The 15,784-nt window shown below is 39.6% G+C and overlaps 1 protein-coding gene across 8 annotated transcripts in view; it reads left to right on the top strand.

Moving 5' to 3' along the window:
* Window positions 1-15,784, top strand: part of FBXW11 (F-box and WD repeat domain containing 11) — a 131,532-nt gene that overhangs the window by 82,254 nt on the left and 33,494 nt on the right. For 5 of the 8 annotated variants that reach the window (XM_055421814.2, XM_055421820.2, XM_088827769.1 and 2 more), the window contains 2 exons: window positions 7,665-7,727; window positions 10,810-11,035. In XM_055421814.2, the coding sequence (XP_055277789.1) occupies window positions 7,665-7,727; window positions 10,810-11,035 (289 nt within the window). The remainder of the gene's footprint in view (window positions 1-7,664; window positions 7,728-10,809; window positions 11,036-15,784) is intronic. The other 3 variants (XM_055421817.2, XM_055421825.2, XM_055421822.2) reach the window with 1 other exon arrangement.

Consider the following 15,784-nt stretch of genomic DNA (forward strand, 5'->3'; position numbering starts at 1 on the left):
TGATGATATTTAAAAACTAGAGGTTACCCTTACCGTGTTAATGACTGGGCAGTGTTTGGGGTCCTAGTAATGTACTTCATGTTGTTCTGACTACTGGTTACATTTGAGAAGTAAGCTCTTCACTATGTTATGCTAAACTAGTTAAGCATACTAAAGTTTAACTAGTTAAGTTTTGAAAGAACTTAAATTTTCTCCTGTTGCATAATATTTTTAAGTGACACCATAGTGTTGAACATTTACATTAATTTCTATTTTTCCATGTTATAAATTGTTGTAGCTACAATTTTGTGTAGGTTTACAATTCTTTAGGATAAATTGCTATAAGTTAAATTATGTCCAGTGTTATGTAGTAATTTTTGAAGTTATATGTTGATAAATACTCTCTTTCTGAAAGGTAGCAATTTGTAATTCTACCAAAGATTAAAGTATATAAGAATTAAAGTTGCAAATTTAAGATTGGTGAAAAATTGCATCTTTTTTTGTTACTGTACTTGTTCATTTTTGACATTTAAATTTGTTTTGTAATATTGGTAGTTACTCTTTATTTGCCTATTTAAGTATTAATTTTGGTTTCCTAACCAAGAGATCTTTATATATAGTAAATTATTTACTGTATATCAAAATGTTTCTCCCAGTGTATTTGTCTTTAAAATTTGATAAATGAACATTCCAGAGTTAAAATTTTTTTAAGTCAAATCTAAATTTTATTTCTGTCTAGTAGCTGCTCTTAGGAATGGTTGTAGAGTTTTTTGCATTTGATTCTTTTTATCGATAGTATATATTGGTATATGAAATGAGGTAGCATTTAACATTTTTTCATTATTATTCGTTTAAAAAATTTGGGGGGCCATATACAGTGGTATGTGGGACCCTAGTTACCCAGGGATAGAACCTGTGACACCCCCTGCATTAGAAGGAGTCTTAACTACTGGACCGACGGAGAGGTCCTTTTATTTTCAATACTCTTTCTTGAAAGATCCCTCTTCCCCTTATTTGAAATTTTGACTTCATCATATGCAAATTGTAAGTGTAAATGAATGTTTCTTGACTTTCTGTTTTGTTTCATTGGTCTTATTTTGTCAGTACCACACTACTTTAATTATTGTAGTGTTTAAGAAAAATTTTAAAATCTAATAACATAGGCATAAAAAATAAATTTTGTGAGGAAAGGAAGAAGCATCTCCTTATTTTTTCTTCCAGATACCTTAGTATAATCTTGTCTTGTAATGTTAGTAACAACCATTAAAAACTTGAGTGGAACTATAGGTTAGGCAAGTTGGAAGGGAGCGTACTACGTTAGTAATATCATGCACAGTAATTTCTGTCAAACTCCCAATGGATTTACAATTTATTACTACTTTTTATTGTAAGAAAACCACTAGTTTGTTCCTACATTTTAGTGTTTGTGTGGAGGGAGGAGAACATTTCTGATTTAGTTGGACTGATTGGTGGCTGGAATCATTGTATTAAAAAGACATGAATGCGTAGATACATACATGATGCATGGAACTGAGTTACAAGAGTAGTATGAAAAAGAGGGGCTGCTTTTTTGGACAAGTTTGTCTCCTCTGTTTTCCAGATGAATGCTTTTGGCTTTCCAGTGATTTCATTTTCCGTTTGTGTGTTGGTTAACACTAAGGGGAAGAATTGTAGGCTAGGTTAGGGGCCAACCTGGCATTAACAGTAACAACTCAAAGGTGTTTTATATGCCTGTGACAGTCACTGTTCCATGTATTTATCTTTAGTTTATGCAAGTAGTAACTGGCAAACTAAATCTAGACTTTTTTGTTTGATCTGATCTCAAACATATAATCTGTTCCTGCTTCCTAACTGTATTTGAGATTTCTTCTCTGGCTCTTTCCGTGGAAACTCAAGTGTTGTTTGTTGATAGGTCTGTTTGATGTGTTGCAGATGAAAAGGTGTTTAATTTTTTTTTTAATATTTCTTTTTTTACTTTTTGGAATTTTATCATTATATAAAAGTACACATTATCCTCTTTATAGATTTTTGCCTTTTAGAGAGGTTTAAAGCCTTGTATGTTATTTAGTGGTTTGACTTGAATATTGCTGTCCTTGCAGTAATGACTTTTGCTTTCCTTTTAATTTGAATTTTCCTGTTAATGTTTTTGCTTATTGCTTTTAGCCTTTTTCTGTGATTTTTGTTATGCTTACCATTGTGGGCAGGGGAATGCCTGGATTCAATTTCGTTTTATTAAAAAAATGCTGGTTACAGCCCATTAAATTGATTTCATAGGCTACAGCCAGCAGGTGGAAACCACCTGAGAGAAATATTTTTCTGTATAGAAAGTTCATTTATTTCTGAGTACAGCAGACTTAGATCTGAGCCCCACGATTCTTATTTACTGTGTAACTCTTAACCAGTTACTTATTTCTCTGACCCTCAATTTCTTCTATAAAATTGGAATATCTATGTTCATATTTTTTCTGAAGAGCAAAAGATAATGTATGAAACAAGCCTGGGACAGAGATTAAATAAAGTCGTCTAATAGCATTTTGTATCATGTATCTGTTGCCTTTAATTTCTTAAATCCAAAAATTTAAAAACACAGGAGAAAATGGTAGAACAGCCCCATGTTTTCTAAGGTCTTTTGTAAGGTTTTTAGTTTTGCTTTGGTTCTTGTTTTTGCTTCGCCTCAGGAGTAAAGATGTTTTTGATATGAATCTTACCCTGATAAGCATTTCTTATCATGAAGCCAAAATGTAGAATTTGTAGCATTTTTAAAGTAGGAAGTTGATTCCTCTTATGTAACTCTTTAAAGTAGGAAATTTTCCAAGTGAAGTGTATTCTGTGTTAGTTGGTGGCACCTACTGGCAAAGATAAATCACTGCTTAGAGCCTGCTTTGCTTTTACACAGACTAACCCCATGTAGCAGACTGGGGAAGATGACTGGAAATGTATTGTGTTTAGCAAAGTGGACATTTCCTTTGCCCCCAAACAGTGTTTGTCTGGTGAAATGGGAGGAGGGAGGAATCATGCCACGTCACTGCCCTGGTCAGTGTTGTGTGGCGCCCTTATTAAGAGCTTGTGAAGGGGGGTGGCCATATCCAACAAATCTGGGAAAGCTAGGTTAAACTAACCTAGCCTCATTTTTTAATTAAGAGATACTACAGCACCTTTAGTATCTCTTTTTTTTTTTAGTTAATTTATTTTTTATTGAAGGATAATTGCTTCACAGAATTCACCTTTAGTATCTTAATGAAGTGTGTCATTATCTCTGGGAGTGGAGTAGAGGCATCACTCATGTAATGCACCACATTTGTGACATAATTAGGCCATAGGATCCTTTTTTCTCTGAGCATCTCTTGTGTTAACCTGGAATACTCTTTGGAAATAATCCTCAGGTTGGTGTAGCTTGAGAGCAGCATTTTCATTTTGGCATCTTCTGAAAGTTTTATAAGAGAAGGAACAGACATTAGATTCTCATGGTATTTGGTAGGTTGGAAATACCACGTGTTGGGACAGAGTCTGTTAACAATGGTATCAGTGCAATTTCCTTAGGATGGTGGTACTACGTGGACTACATCATTTTGCCTTAGCAGTAATTTTAAAGCAGAGATAGACATAAAAATTGCTGGGAGAACTTTAAATCAAAGCAAAACACATATACCTAGGCTCCATCCACCCTGACCTCCTGTTTGGTCAGAGACATGCTTTGTTATTTTATCACATTTGAGACACCTTCGAGATCTCATGGAAACTCTGGATCTTTCTGGAGGAATGTATCCACACTTTTGTGTATGATTTCATGATTTATCACCCTCATGCATACCCCGAAGCCCAAGAATCTCTAGTGTAAAGAACTTCTTATATCAAGTTTTCCTGAATAGGAATTGAATGGCAAGCAGGATTTGTCCCAGAATTTAGATATGTGTGTACTCCATGAATTACTTGACCATAGATTAAACTGTGTTTAAAGAAATCACATATTATCAAGGGGTCAAAGGAAAGAAGCCTGAAGAGAAAGGCCAGATCTGAGATGGCAGTATTTTTTAGTGTATTTCCCGAGAAGGTGAGTTTAGGAGCTCACATCCCTAGAGCAGTGGCTCCCACGTGGAGGGGGGGCGTTTGTTGCTCCACAACATTTGGCAGTCATTTGGAGATGCTTTCTGTCTATCACAGTTAGGGCTGGGGAGGGATTTGCTACTGGCCTCTAGTGGGGAGAAGCCAGGAATGCTACTTAACATCCTATATTGTACATGACAGCAACCCCCCCCACCAACAGGAAATTAATCTGGCTCCAGATGTCACTAGTACTGAGACTGACCCCCTTAGAGTCTAGCTGCTTCTTGCTAGATTGTGTCTTGGTCATAGGAGGGTCTACGTGTTTTATATGCATGTGGTGCTTCTTAGTAGGTGTAGGTGGAAAGAGATGATAATGAGAAGGTAGGAAGTGATTAAGCCATGTTGGTATTTCCAAGAACTTTCCTTTCCCAGAAGTGTCGGAGGCTTAAAGAGGATTTCAAGTCTCAGATTGGTTTACCTCATGGTTTAATCTGAGAGCTTGGATATAGGAAGCCACCTTTCTTTTCTCCTGGAATGAAGGCTCATTGTTTGTTCTTACCTCACCCTTGAACTTGTGACCTTTCGTCTATCAAACCTTTAAGAAATAAAAGTCAAAGTGATTAAAAAAGAAAAAAATACCTGTGGCTCTGAGAAAATTCTATTCTTGCCGTCCATTCTTATTCCCACATTTAGCAGGTGGCAAAAGATAATGGGGACTAGGAAAGGTATATATTGTATTTACCAAAAGTGGGCATTTCCCTTGTCTCCCAGAGTCTACATGTGGTGAAGTGGGAGGAAGGAATCATGCCATGCTACCGAGCAAGTCCAGGGTTTGCCAGTGCGCAGAGCTCTTAGTTAGAGATTGTAAAGCGGAGCAGGGAGGTGGGTGGTCATATCCAGTAAATTAGGGAAAGCTGGATTAAACTAATCTAACCGGATTTTTTAAAATTGTGAGATGTTACAGAGCCTTTAATATCTTTGGAGAAGGAAATGGCAACCCACTCCAGTAATCTTGCCTTGGTGAATCCCATGGGCAGAGGAGCCTGGTGGGCTACAGTCCATGCGGTCGCAGAGTCGGACACCACTGAGTGACTAACAGCACTGTAGAGTCTTAGTGAAGTGCACTGTGCTGTGTGTGTGTCTGTGGTGGGGGCGGGGAGGGAGGGAGAGGAAGGTGGTAGCACAGGGAGAACGCGCACAGGCGCTTGCAGCACTTCTCAGGCTTCATTAGACCCCAGGACCCTTTTACTCTGAGCATCTCTTGTATCACGTGGACTACTCTTTGGAAAAGATCCTGTGGTCAGTGTTGCAGCATTTTTCCCTCTGATATCTTCTCCTGACGACTTTATAAGAGGAATTGAAAAAATATGTATTCTAGCCCCCACATACTCTCTTCAATACAGTTTTGCTAAATTGTATGTATGTCTTTATCCACTTTTGTCAAGCCTTAAGAGAATAGTTGCTATTTTTATGGGGGGGTGGAGTTATCCTTCTCAACTCTGTAAATAAACACTATTTCTCTGTTTTGGAATGACTGAAAGGAAGAATTAAATTTGCTTACTGGACAGACAGTTGTTTCTTGTATGGTCTGCCTGTCTTTTTGATTCCTCCTTGAGTGAGGAAAGTACTGAGGTAGCTTATGTCAGAATAGCTCTGGTGGATTCAGGCTCCCATATTTTTAAAGTTTCGCGTTCAAAACCCTGCTCGTCTCTTTCCATCATCTCCCACTTGGCATGCGCACCTCTTCATGCTTCTTCTTGCCACTCTTTCAGGACCGGGACACTGTGACGTTGCCAGTTCCCCCGCCTTTGTCACTGCGCGTCGCACTCCAGTGGTGTGCTGAGACGCTGCTCCCCTTCCCCACTGTCGCCCCTGTCCTCGTCCCCTTTGAAGCTGGAGACCTGCCGCTTCAGTAATCCTTAAGTCCGTCCAGAGAGCAGGAAAAGGGAGATATTTGGAGAGAGGATTACTACTTCTGTTTCCGTATTCTTCATCCCACTGTTTCCATTCAGGATTGTTTTTCACTGCCACCACTAGACCTGCTTGGGATACTCCACACTGCCTTCCTTTCTAACTCACAGTCGACTTGAACATACGGAGCCCTGCCCTCCTTCTGCATTGCAGACCTTGGTGTTCTGTGAACTGTAAGGTTTTACTGGGGAAGCCAATGGCTTTTCCCTATCAGGCAAGCATCTGGAATCTTTCTTTCAGAGTCTGAGGTCAGAAAATCGTGAGAAGATCACACTTAAGGGAAAGTAGCAGAGTGTGAACAGTTTTTGAATACCCATTACACACCAGCCACTGTACTGGTACTCTCGATCCCCACAACTTTGTGTGCTTTGTTTTTATCCATGCACAGAACAACCTGTTCAGGATCTCTGTCTCTCTCTCTCTCTCTCACACACACACACACACAGACACACACACCCTCCCTCCCTCCCCCGCCACCCATTCTCGCTTCTCTCTTTGCTTCCAAAGCCTTTGACTTTCCTACTCCACCATTCTACATCTCTAATCAGACCCTGCTGTGAGACCTGCGAACCACTGGTGTCACTCGGTGATTCTTCTGCCACCAGCTACGTTGGGTGTTTTCAGATGGATTGTTTGGAAATACTGTATGTGTCTTTTAACATTTTACAACTTGAAGAATGTAAAGGAAAAAGAGGGAAAATTTAAGAGAGAGGTTTATCCTCTATAGGCAATAAACAGGGTCTGGTAAACACTTAACTTCAACAGATCTACAGAATCTTTTTGACTAATACTATGGGACAAATGTTGTAGTTTAAATTATATACCCCAATCTTGAAATTTTAGATTTGGGAAGAGAGAGACTGCCATCCATAAATGAGTTATTCTTCCTTTCAGAGGACAGCTCTCCCACTTCCCCTTCTCATTAAGTTTCCATTTAGCTATTAGGTAGGAGCTTCAAAAGGGAAAATCCAATCATGTATAATCTCCAGTTAATGGGCATCTATTGAGCGACTGGGTCACCAGAAAGAATAATTACACAGTGCCTCTTTGTGCAGTAAACACAAAAATCAAAAGCTAATGCATTCCCAAGGCAAACCAGATTGTTACTGGCTAACAGCATCCTCCTCTTAAGGGAAAAGGCTGGGCACCCACCATGCTTGCGAGGGGAGATTGCAAAGCCATTCCTAAAAAAACAGGACTATCAAGGGAGGACAGAGAGAGGCAGGGGGCTTCCAGGGCTTTGTCACTTCTAATTGCTGATGGCTGGGGTGGGTTACTGAATAGCAGACATTCTAGTAAATGTTTTGTGCAATCATCAGGAACTTAGTGAGTCTCTGGGGCTTCTTTCCATGAGTTATAAGAGTAACAGCAATGATTGAGGTAGTTTCAGCCCCACTCGCATAATTCAGTTCAGCCTGTTTTCTCAATATACCCAACCTTCATAAATAGAAGGTTTATGCTTGCTTTTGTCCAACCACTAACTGTATTAATTTATGAAAGATAAAAACACCCCTGTTGACCCCAAATGGCATGTGTTAGCCATAAGTCAAACAGCTCTTGGGTTGGTATTGGTACACTCTAGTTTGGGTTTTCAAAATTACATTTTGGTGTAGTTATTTAGGATTTGCAAAACTCGGCATAATTCAAATAACCTGTTTTTCCCCCCTTAGAACACTTCAGTTATGGAGGATCAAAATGAAGATGAGTCCCCAAAGAAAAATACTCTTTGGCAGGTAGGAATGGCGGCGCACAGAGAAGATAGCAACTGACTTACTGCAGATAAGATACTCCCTCAGCTCCTGTCCTCAGCGAAGCTTAGAGCCAAGGACTTTTTTCTTTTGTGCAATTTTGCTAGTTTCAGAATCCACCCTAATTCATCTTCTGTTCCTTAGGGAGGTGTCATTGTCAAGATTTTGGGAGTTTACACCAAGGTTCTGAAGTTGGCTGCAGCCCAAAGATATTCAGTCTTTGGGGCTGCTGTCTAAGCCACAAATGTGGTGGTGTCCTTTGTCACCAGAGTGGGACCTTGCCACGCACCAGTGTATGCACTGACCTTTTCTCCCAACCGCCACCCTTTCTCCCCATTTCCTTTTTAATGTTGCCTTTTCCTTTTAAATTCAGTTTCCTTTTCTCCTGGCTCTATTTTAGTTTGCCAGTTTCTCTGCCCATCCCCAGTTTTTTGGTAAGGTGGGAGGTGGAGAGCACATGCATTTCATGATTTGATGTTTCTCATCAACTATTATGGTACACATAATTTTCCTTTCATGAAGATACAGTTGCAGGCAAAACAAATCTAAATCCGAAAACAATAATGATTAATAAAGAAAATATTCTCTGGGTTCATTTGAGTTGAAGCAAAGGAGTAGTTTAGTTATTAACAAGAATAAAGTGTCCCCAACAAATTTAAGATGAAAAGTAACAAAGTGGTGCAATTCCAGGAAGATCTCTCTGGGCCAAGCAGGTGGTTAGAAATAGAAATGGAAAATGTGCTGTAGAGTTAAGCACATGCTGTTATTTTAGGGGGAACTGTGCGCAGACTGACTTCTGTTCCCTCCTTCACATTTGGTATTTTGCAACAGGATTCTCTTAATTTACTATTGATTTTTCAACTCACAGTGGTTCTTAACACTTTAGTTTTCAGGCTTTTTTTCATCTCTCTTTCAATAGACTAGTTAATGGGATATCAATGCTCTAGGGAGGCTAGAGGGATAGGAACCTTTCTGAAAATGAAATAATAACCCTTTTGCTTATCAAGTGAGATAATGAGTGTGAAAGTATTTTATGAATTACAAAGCAGTACACAAATGCTAGTTGTTACCATACTTATATTTAACCTGTTAGGAATGCAGTTATTTTGGCGAATTATTATGAAAAAATATAGGAAGAAAAGGGGAAGGAAAAAATACACAGCTTTCTCTCTCAAGATGAGGCACTTTTACCATTTTCATATTTATTCTTTACTCTGTCTTGGCGTGTACCCCTTAACACAAAGTATTGTGATCATATGCTATATAAAATTCTTTTGTTCCTGATACTTCATAAACATGTTCTCTTCTTATTAAAATCTTACTTTATAAACCTAATTTTAACGGCCGCTTTATAGTACTTTGTGTAGATGTATTGTAATTCACTTGAACCAGTTGCCTGTAACTGGGTAGTTTTTTTCTAAATTTTCTTTATTATAACATTATGGTGAACATTCTTATGCTTAAAAGTAGCAAAGATGCTGCTCTGCTAGCTTATTTTCACCACAGCAAATCATTTTCATTTCATCTGACTGTTTTGAATGCTGATGTTTTGGTCCTGTTTGGTAGAATGTTTTACCACAAGCAACGTCAAAAATCTCCGCTCAGTGCTGCCCCCTGGTGGTGCCCAGTGTCAGTGAGCTCTCCATCACCCAGAGAATGCAAGGCGAGAAAATTAGATGAGGAAGTGGTGAGATAAATGAGGAGGGAGACAAAGACCTTCCAGGTTTATACCGCTAAGTGTCGACAGAAGAACTTGCTTCAGATAGAAAAGATTTTTAACATTTTACCAAGGAAGGTCAAAGTCTCTTGAAAAGGATGTTTTCTTTCTGGGATGGGTTCAGTCTACTTTGTTAGGGGATATACTGATAACAGAAGCTCTTGGTTCTTCCCATGTAAGAATTCTGAGATAAGCTCCTAAGGGAACTAATGAATGTTTGTGATACAACTCTTCAGTTTTCAAAAGTCTCTTGTATGTTATTCCTCCTAGTGTTACACGTGAAGAGGCTGTCAGAATAGTGATGGACAGTGGTCTGGCAAATGTTTGACAGAAGTATTGAGGTTATTTTGTTTGTAAACAGGGAAGTTGCTCAGCCTTATCAGAAGCAGTTGTGGCTTCAGTCTAGGGATTTAGATTTTTTTGGATATTGTTGTCCAGACGCAGTGTATGCAGTTTTAGTTTTTAAAAAATGTACTGGTTATATGCATGGGCCATGTAGATTTGATGCGTGATGCAGCCATTAGTATAGGAGTCTGTGGAATATCCACAAACAGACTAAATAAGGTGAGGAACTTTTCAGGCATATGTGGTTTGCCTGGGATAACTTTCAGAGTCGGTGATCAGAGAGAGGGGGTGAAAGCCTATAAACTATTTTGTCAGCAGTTTAGCAGCCCTGGAAATAATACAGAGGTGATTAACACTGTTAGGTAAAATGAAGCTGTTCAGATTGAATTGCTTTCTGGCTTCTCTGTTACAGAGAGCAGTGGTTTTTAGCGTGAGGTGCCTGACGTGCAGTCTTTACAGTGGCAGCATCAGCATCATCCAGGAACTTGCTAGACGTTAGCTCAGGGCTCTATTCAAGTGGCCCCTGGCAGTCTCTGTTAATATACTCTTTTGTTACCTGATGCATGCACAAGTGTGAGAACTGTTTGCATAAACGCATATAGCTTCACCTTTCAACTCTGAGAAGGGAAAACAAGCCATTAATAGTCAATTGCCACTTTGCCAAGTTGAACAGGTTTTCTAAGATGGTCTTCTCCAGCATCAGTTAACTGATAACAACATGGTTTCGGAATAAGCATTGGAGGAGGATAATTTAGGACACCATTTAACTTTACAAAGAATTCTGACTTTGTCATTTACTTTAGTGACTAATCCGAGTATATGATCTCTGAATACATTTTAAATTATTGCCTGAATTAATTAATTAATAAAGGAATGAGTTCGACTTTAGGATAAAACTGGCATTTTAAGTATAAATACACATGGCAAAAATATGTTTCTGATGAGAAGACTATTTTGATTCATTTTCCTTGTCAAACTAATTACTCTTTTGTTTTTCTAAAATAGATAAGTAATGGAACATCATCAGTGATCGTCTCCAGAAAGAGGCCATCAGAAGGAAACTATCAAAAAGAAAAAGACTTGTGTATTAAATATTTTGACCAGTGGTCTGAATCAGATCAAGTGGAATTTGTGGAACACCTTATTTCACGAATGTGTCATTACCAGCATGGACATATTAACTCTTACCTGAAGCCCATGTTGCAGCGGGACTTTATTACCGCTTTACCAGGTAACCAAGTTTGTCTGTAAAAAAAACTGAAAAGTGGAAGAATGCTCATCCCCAGAGCCTAGGTGGGGCCAAGTAGGTGTTTGCAGAGTGAATGAGTGAATGAATACAGTGTGAGATACACACTGTATTTTGATATGTGGTACTAGAAGAGGAGTTATAATTTAGCATCTCTCTAGGAACTGTAGGCAGTTCCTGTGATTAATAGTGTTGTCCACTGGTTAATACTGTTGCTACATTAATTAATGCTATTACGTATTTTTTTTGATGTGTTCTCTATACAATCTGCAATTGCCTTTGTAATGCAGTATTTTTTAATATGGGACAGTTTTTCCTACAGTGTTTGGAAAGTGTCCTCAGATCTAAGATGTTCACTTATATTTGAAGTGAACATTTAGGGAATGGCAGAAAAGTATTGGGGAAGTTGATAGGGTGTCTCAGCAGCTTTCTTGAAACTCACTTCTGCATATTCTCCCTCACTGCCTTTCCCCTGCTTGAATGTGCTCCTCTCCCCCTTCGTCTCTCCCTCATCACCCCTCTGTTGCTTACTTTGAATAGACTGCTTTGGCAGCACTTTTAGGTTCACAGCAGAACTGAGCAGAAAGTAGTTTTCACCACCCCCCTCCCTGCCCCCAGCAACCACCAGCACAGCCTCCCCACTGTCAGCATCCTACATTAGAGTGGGACAGTTCTTACAGTACGTGAACCTACCTCGACGTGTCATTATCACCCAGGAGGCATACTTTAAGGTTCACTCTTGATGTTGTCCATTCTGTGGCTTTTGACAAATATATAGTGACATGTATCTGTCATTATAGTGTCTACATAATTGTTTCACAGATCTGAAAACCCTCTGTGCTCTGCCTGTTCGTCCTCCTTTGATTTTTTGATCACTTGTTAATTCTTTTCCCTCTGTTTAAAATTTTTTTAAGTTTGTCCAAGTAGAATAGAGAGGTTTCACTCTTGAAGAGAATTTGAGGATGCTGGCCAGAAAACTTCCCTCTGACATGGTCAGGATAACCTGGAAGTAACAGCTGCCATGCCAGGATTGGCCTCGAAAGAGCCAAGGATAAACCAGTAGCATTGCTGCCTTGCCCTCCCCTGTGTGAGAGCTTCTGGATGGCTCCTCAGAGAGTAGCTTCTCTCTTAGCCTGATTGGTTTACAGTGCATTCCAAGGTGGCACTAGTGGTAAAGAGCCTGCCTGCCAGTGCAGGAGACTTAAGAGATGTGGGTTCGATCCCTGGGTCGGGAAGATACCCTGGAGGAGGAAATGACAACCCACTCCAGTATCTTTGCCTGGAGAATCCCATGGACAGAGGAGCCTGGCGGGCTACAGTCCGTGGAGTTGCAGAGTTGGACACGACTGAGGAGCCTTAGCAAGCACACGCACACAGTGCCTCCCAGCTCCACAGTCTAGGTGTTTCCCACAGTAAATAGGCCCTGGGCTCACGTGCCAGGCCTGAGACCTGGGGCTACAAAGTAACACACCAGCCCGTGGTTTCGAATCCCTCTTTCAGAACTTGTGACTTGACTTTCTACAATGGTAGTATTTAAGGATATTTGAGAGTTAGCTTAGAAAATGTTGACCCTACTATTCTTTTTGTGCTGAAAATGATAGTATTTTTTTCCTCATTTCTTGAATTAGTATTTCTGGGAACCCTCTTTTTTCTAGAATCATAGTATTTAATTGCTGGAAGGGACTTTGGGTGTCACATAGTGCTGTTTTTCATTAGATAGGTTATAAAGCCAAGGATCAGAGAAATTGGATGAAATGCCTCATCATGCATCTTGGTTATTGTGATTGTGTGGTGATGATGGGGGTTGGTTCAAAAGTTAGTGAGAAAGCTGAAATCACTTGCAGTTCCTCAGTAACTTGTACTTTTAATTATAGAGAGCATGGAAGAGAAGGAAAGAGATACACTTTTAATTGTATGAGAGAATTATAGGTGAATTTAAGTAGGGTGAGTGCACATGTGCTACAGCTCCTGTGTGTATATGGTTCAGAACTTAGAACCCTCATCATCCATACTCTTCTACTGACCCAGGCTGCACTTCAAACCAAGAAAAGACAGGGTAGTGTTTGTTTTATATATATGAGACTTCCCTGGTGGCTCAGACTGTAAAAGCATCTGCCTACAATGTGGGAGACCTGGGTTTGATCCCTGGGTTGGGAAGATCCCCTGGAGAAGGAAATGGCAACCCACTTCAGTCCTCTTGCCTGGAAAACCCCATGGACAGAGGAGCCTGGCAGGCTGCAGTCCATGGGGTAGCAAAGACTCAGACACAATTGAGTGACTTCACTTATATATATATATATAAATTTATTTTAAACTGGAGGTTGATTTCTTTACAGTGCTGTGTTGGCTTCTGCCATACAGAAATGAGAACCAACCATAAGGATACTTGTGCCTCCTCCCTTTTGAACCTCCCCCAGCCCCTCACCCCACCCCTCGAGGTTGACACAGCTCTGAGCTGAGTCCCCTGTGTTACACAGCAACTTCCCATTAGCCCAAGTTGACACCTGTACTTGTTCCTCTTAAGTGCTTTTCAATAAATGAAGCCATGCTTCCATTTTTTCAAGCAAATCTATTCTGTTTGCTTGTTTGCTTTCTATTGTTTTTTCTCTATAATTTGCTTCTCAAACAGTTTAGAATACCAGAGAACCCAACTTGTATTTACAGAGTATCCACGAGGTGGCACTGTTGAAGTTCTCTTGATTTGCAGAGTGTAGTTCAGAGGCAGCCCCTTCTCTTGGGGAGCGTACAGAGTTGGAGAAGAGACAGAACAGATGAACATGTGTTATGTATATAAATATGGTTAGTATAATTGCATACAATTCAGTTTTCATTACAGTGAATTTTAAGGCACTGTCCATATCTCTGTTAAAGTAGAATTTTGTGGTACTGAATATTACATGAAATGAATGGACCATTGACTGGGATATGGAAATATTTTTGTTAAAATGCTATTTGTTTTAGCAGGATTTGATCTGAACATATATACATGTGTCAGTATATATCATACATATGAATCTAATGGCTGGGGACAAGCTGGCCGAGTTGATTGTGTTAGTTGCTATCTAGCAGACTTGGATTAAGTCTGGCATTAGTTCCTTAGCACAGACCATGCCTCAAGAAAGAGCTTTAGGGAAGAAACAGGTTCATGTGTTTGTTCATACTTGGATTTAATAACGTGTGGAGTAACTTAGTAATCATTATTCTAGTTTGATGTTTAGCTTTTACTGTAGATGATCCTGACTTTGAATTTTTACTTTGTTGAAATTGACAGTCAACGTAAGACTTCTTTTGATTGTAAAAACCATTAATTCTATAAAAATGGTCTATAGTTTTCACTTTTTAATACTTGCTGTGAATATCGTACCTGTCAGTATAGGGAAAATGGAAAATGTTTGTGGTCTCTGGCTCCTTTTGGTTCAGTGGAAAAAGTGATAATTATGATATGCTTTTTTAAAAATCATGGTAAATGTTTAGTCTGCAATGTCAATTTCTGCAGGCTAAGTTTGTGGTTTGTAAGAACTGTTGTTAAAGGGAAAATTTATACCATTTGAAGTAGAGACAGATTGTACTTCAAGAAGGATGATAAGTATTGGTGAGGTGTCTGAGCAATTAAGAATTTTAAAAACAGCTTCGTGGCCATGGTTTATTCCTTTGTCCCTCAAGTAAGGATGATAAACCATTACAGACTGTAAATGGGACCGAGATTAGATCAGCACTCTTGGGAGCTGTGGAAGAACCAGAATGCAGGCTTTAGGTTGGATGCAGGACCAGAGTGGACAGTATGACAGAGTGCAGAGGCCGCTTGTTGAATTTGACAGCCCCTCCAATTTGAATCCCATCACCTGCACCTAATACGTGAGCTCACTTTTTGGAGCCTCAGTTTCCTTATCAGTGTAGGAATAATACTAATACTTTATAGGATATTGTGAAGATTAAAGATAATGTACATAATAGGCCTGGCATCTGGTGGGTAGTCTGAGGATGACAGTTTCAGGGGAAGAAAAAAAAATAGTCCAGAGAGGCAGGAAACACCTGCTTCTCCAGGGGCAATGCGATTTATTGCCAGGAAGTTTTAATTATTCACCCACTGATTTCCGAATTGATTCATCCTGACATCATTTAGGTAGGTGTGTGTGCCACTCTGTTGGCATAACAAAATGTTGGACTTTGTGACCTGAGCATTATTTTACTTCATTTTAGTCTGAATCTTTAGGTCAGTATATTCCAAGTTGAAGAAATCCGGTGACATACTGTTGCTGTCAGGAAAGAAAGTCTCTGACTTCAGGTTTTATAGCTAGATTTGTGACTAGGGAGGGCGAAGGGACAGCAGGGGTGGGTGGGGAAGAAACTTTTTTTTGCAGCTGCTCTTTGAAATGCGTTTCTAAAATAATAAAAGTTTCTGTAATTGTATGATCTAAGCAGCTGTCTTAAAACTGGCTATAGTCAAGGGCATTGAACTGACATTACACATTTGAGTTTCATTTTGGTGCAGTGTTATTTACATACTGAGCTTTGAAATTTTGCCTTTTAATTGTTTTATTATTGAAACATTTCCAGACCTTCATCTGGTGCGTGTAATTAGCACCAGCAGCACTTCTTCAGCGCTGTGTGTGCAGTGTTCTGGACTCGGTTTCCGAGGCCACGATGTGTCCTCTTACTGCCTCGGGAAGGGGGTGCTTTGGGAGCTGGGGAGTCTCAGCACTGTAGAGTGAATAAGAGCCAGACATTGATACT

Source organism: Moschus berezovskii, chromosome 18, assembly GCF_049115385.1.
Source record: "Moschus berezovskii isolate FMDL1 chromosome 18, NW_MosBer_1.0, whole genome shotgun sequence".
Taxonomy (NCBI): domain Eukaryota; kingdom Metazoa; phylum Chordata; class Mammalia; order Artiodactyla; family Moschidae; genus Moschus; species Moschus berezovskii.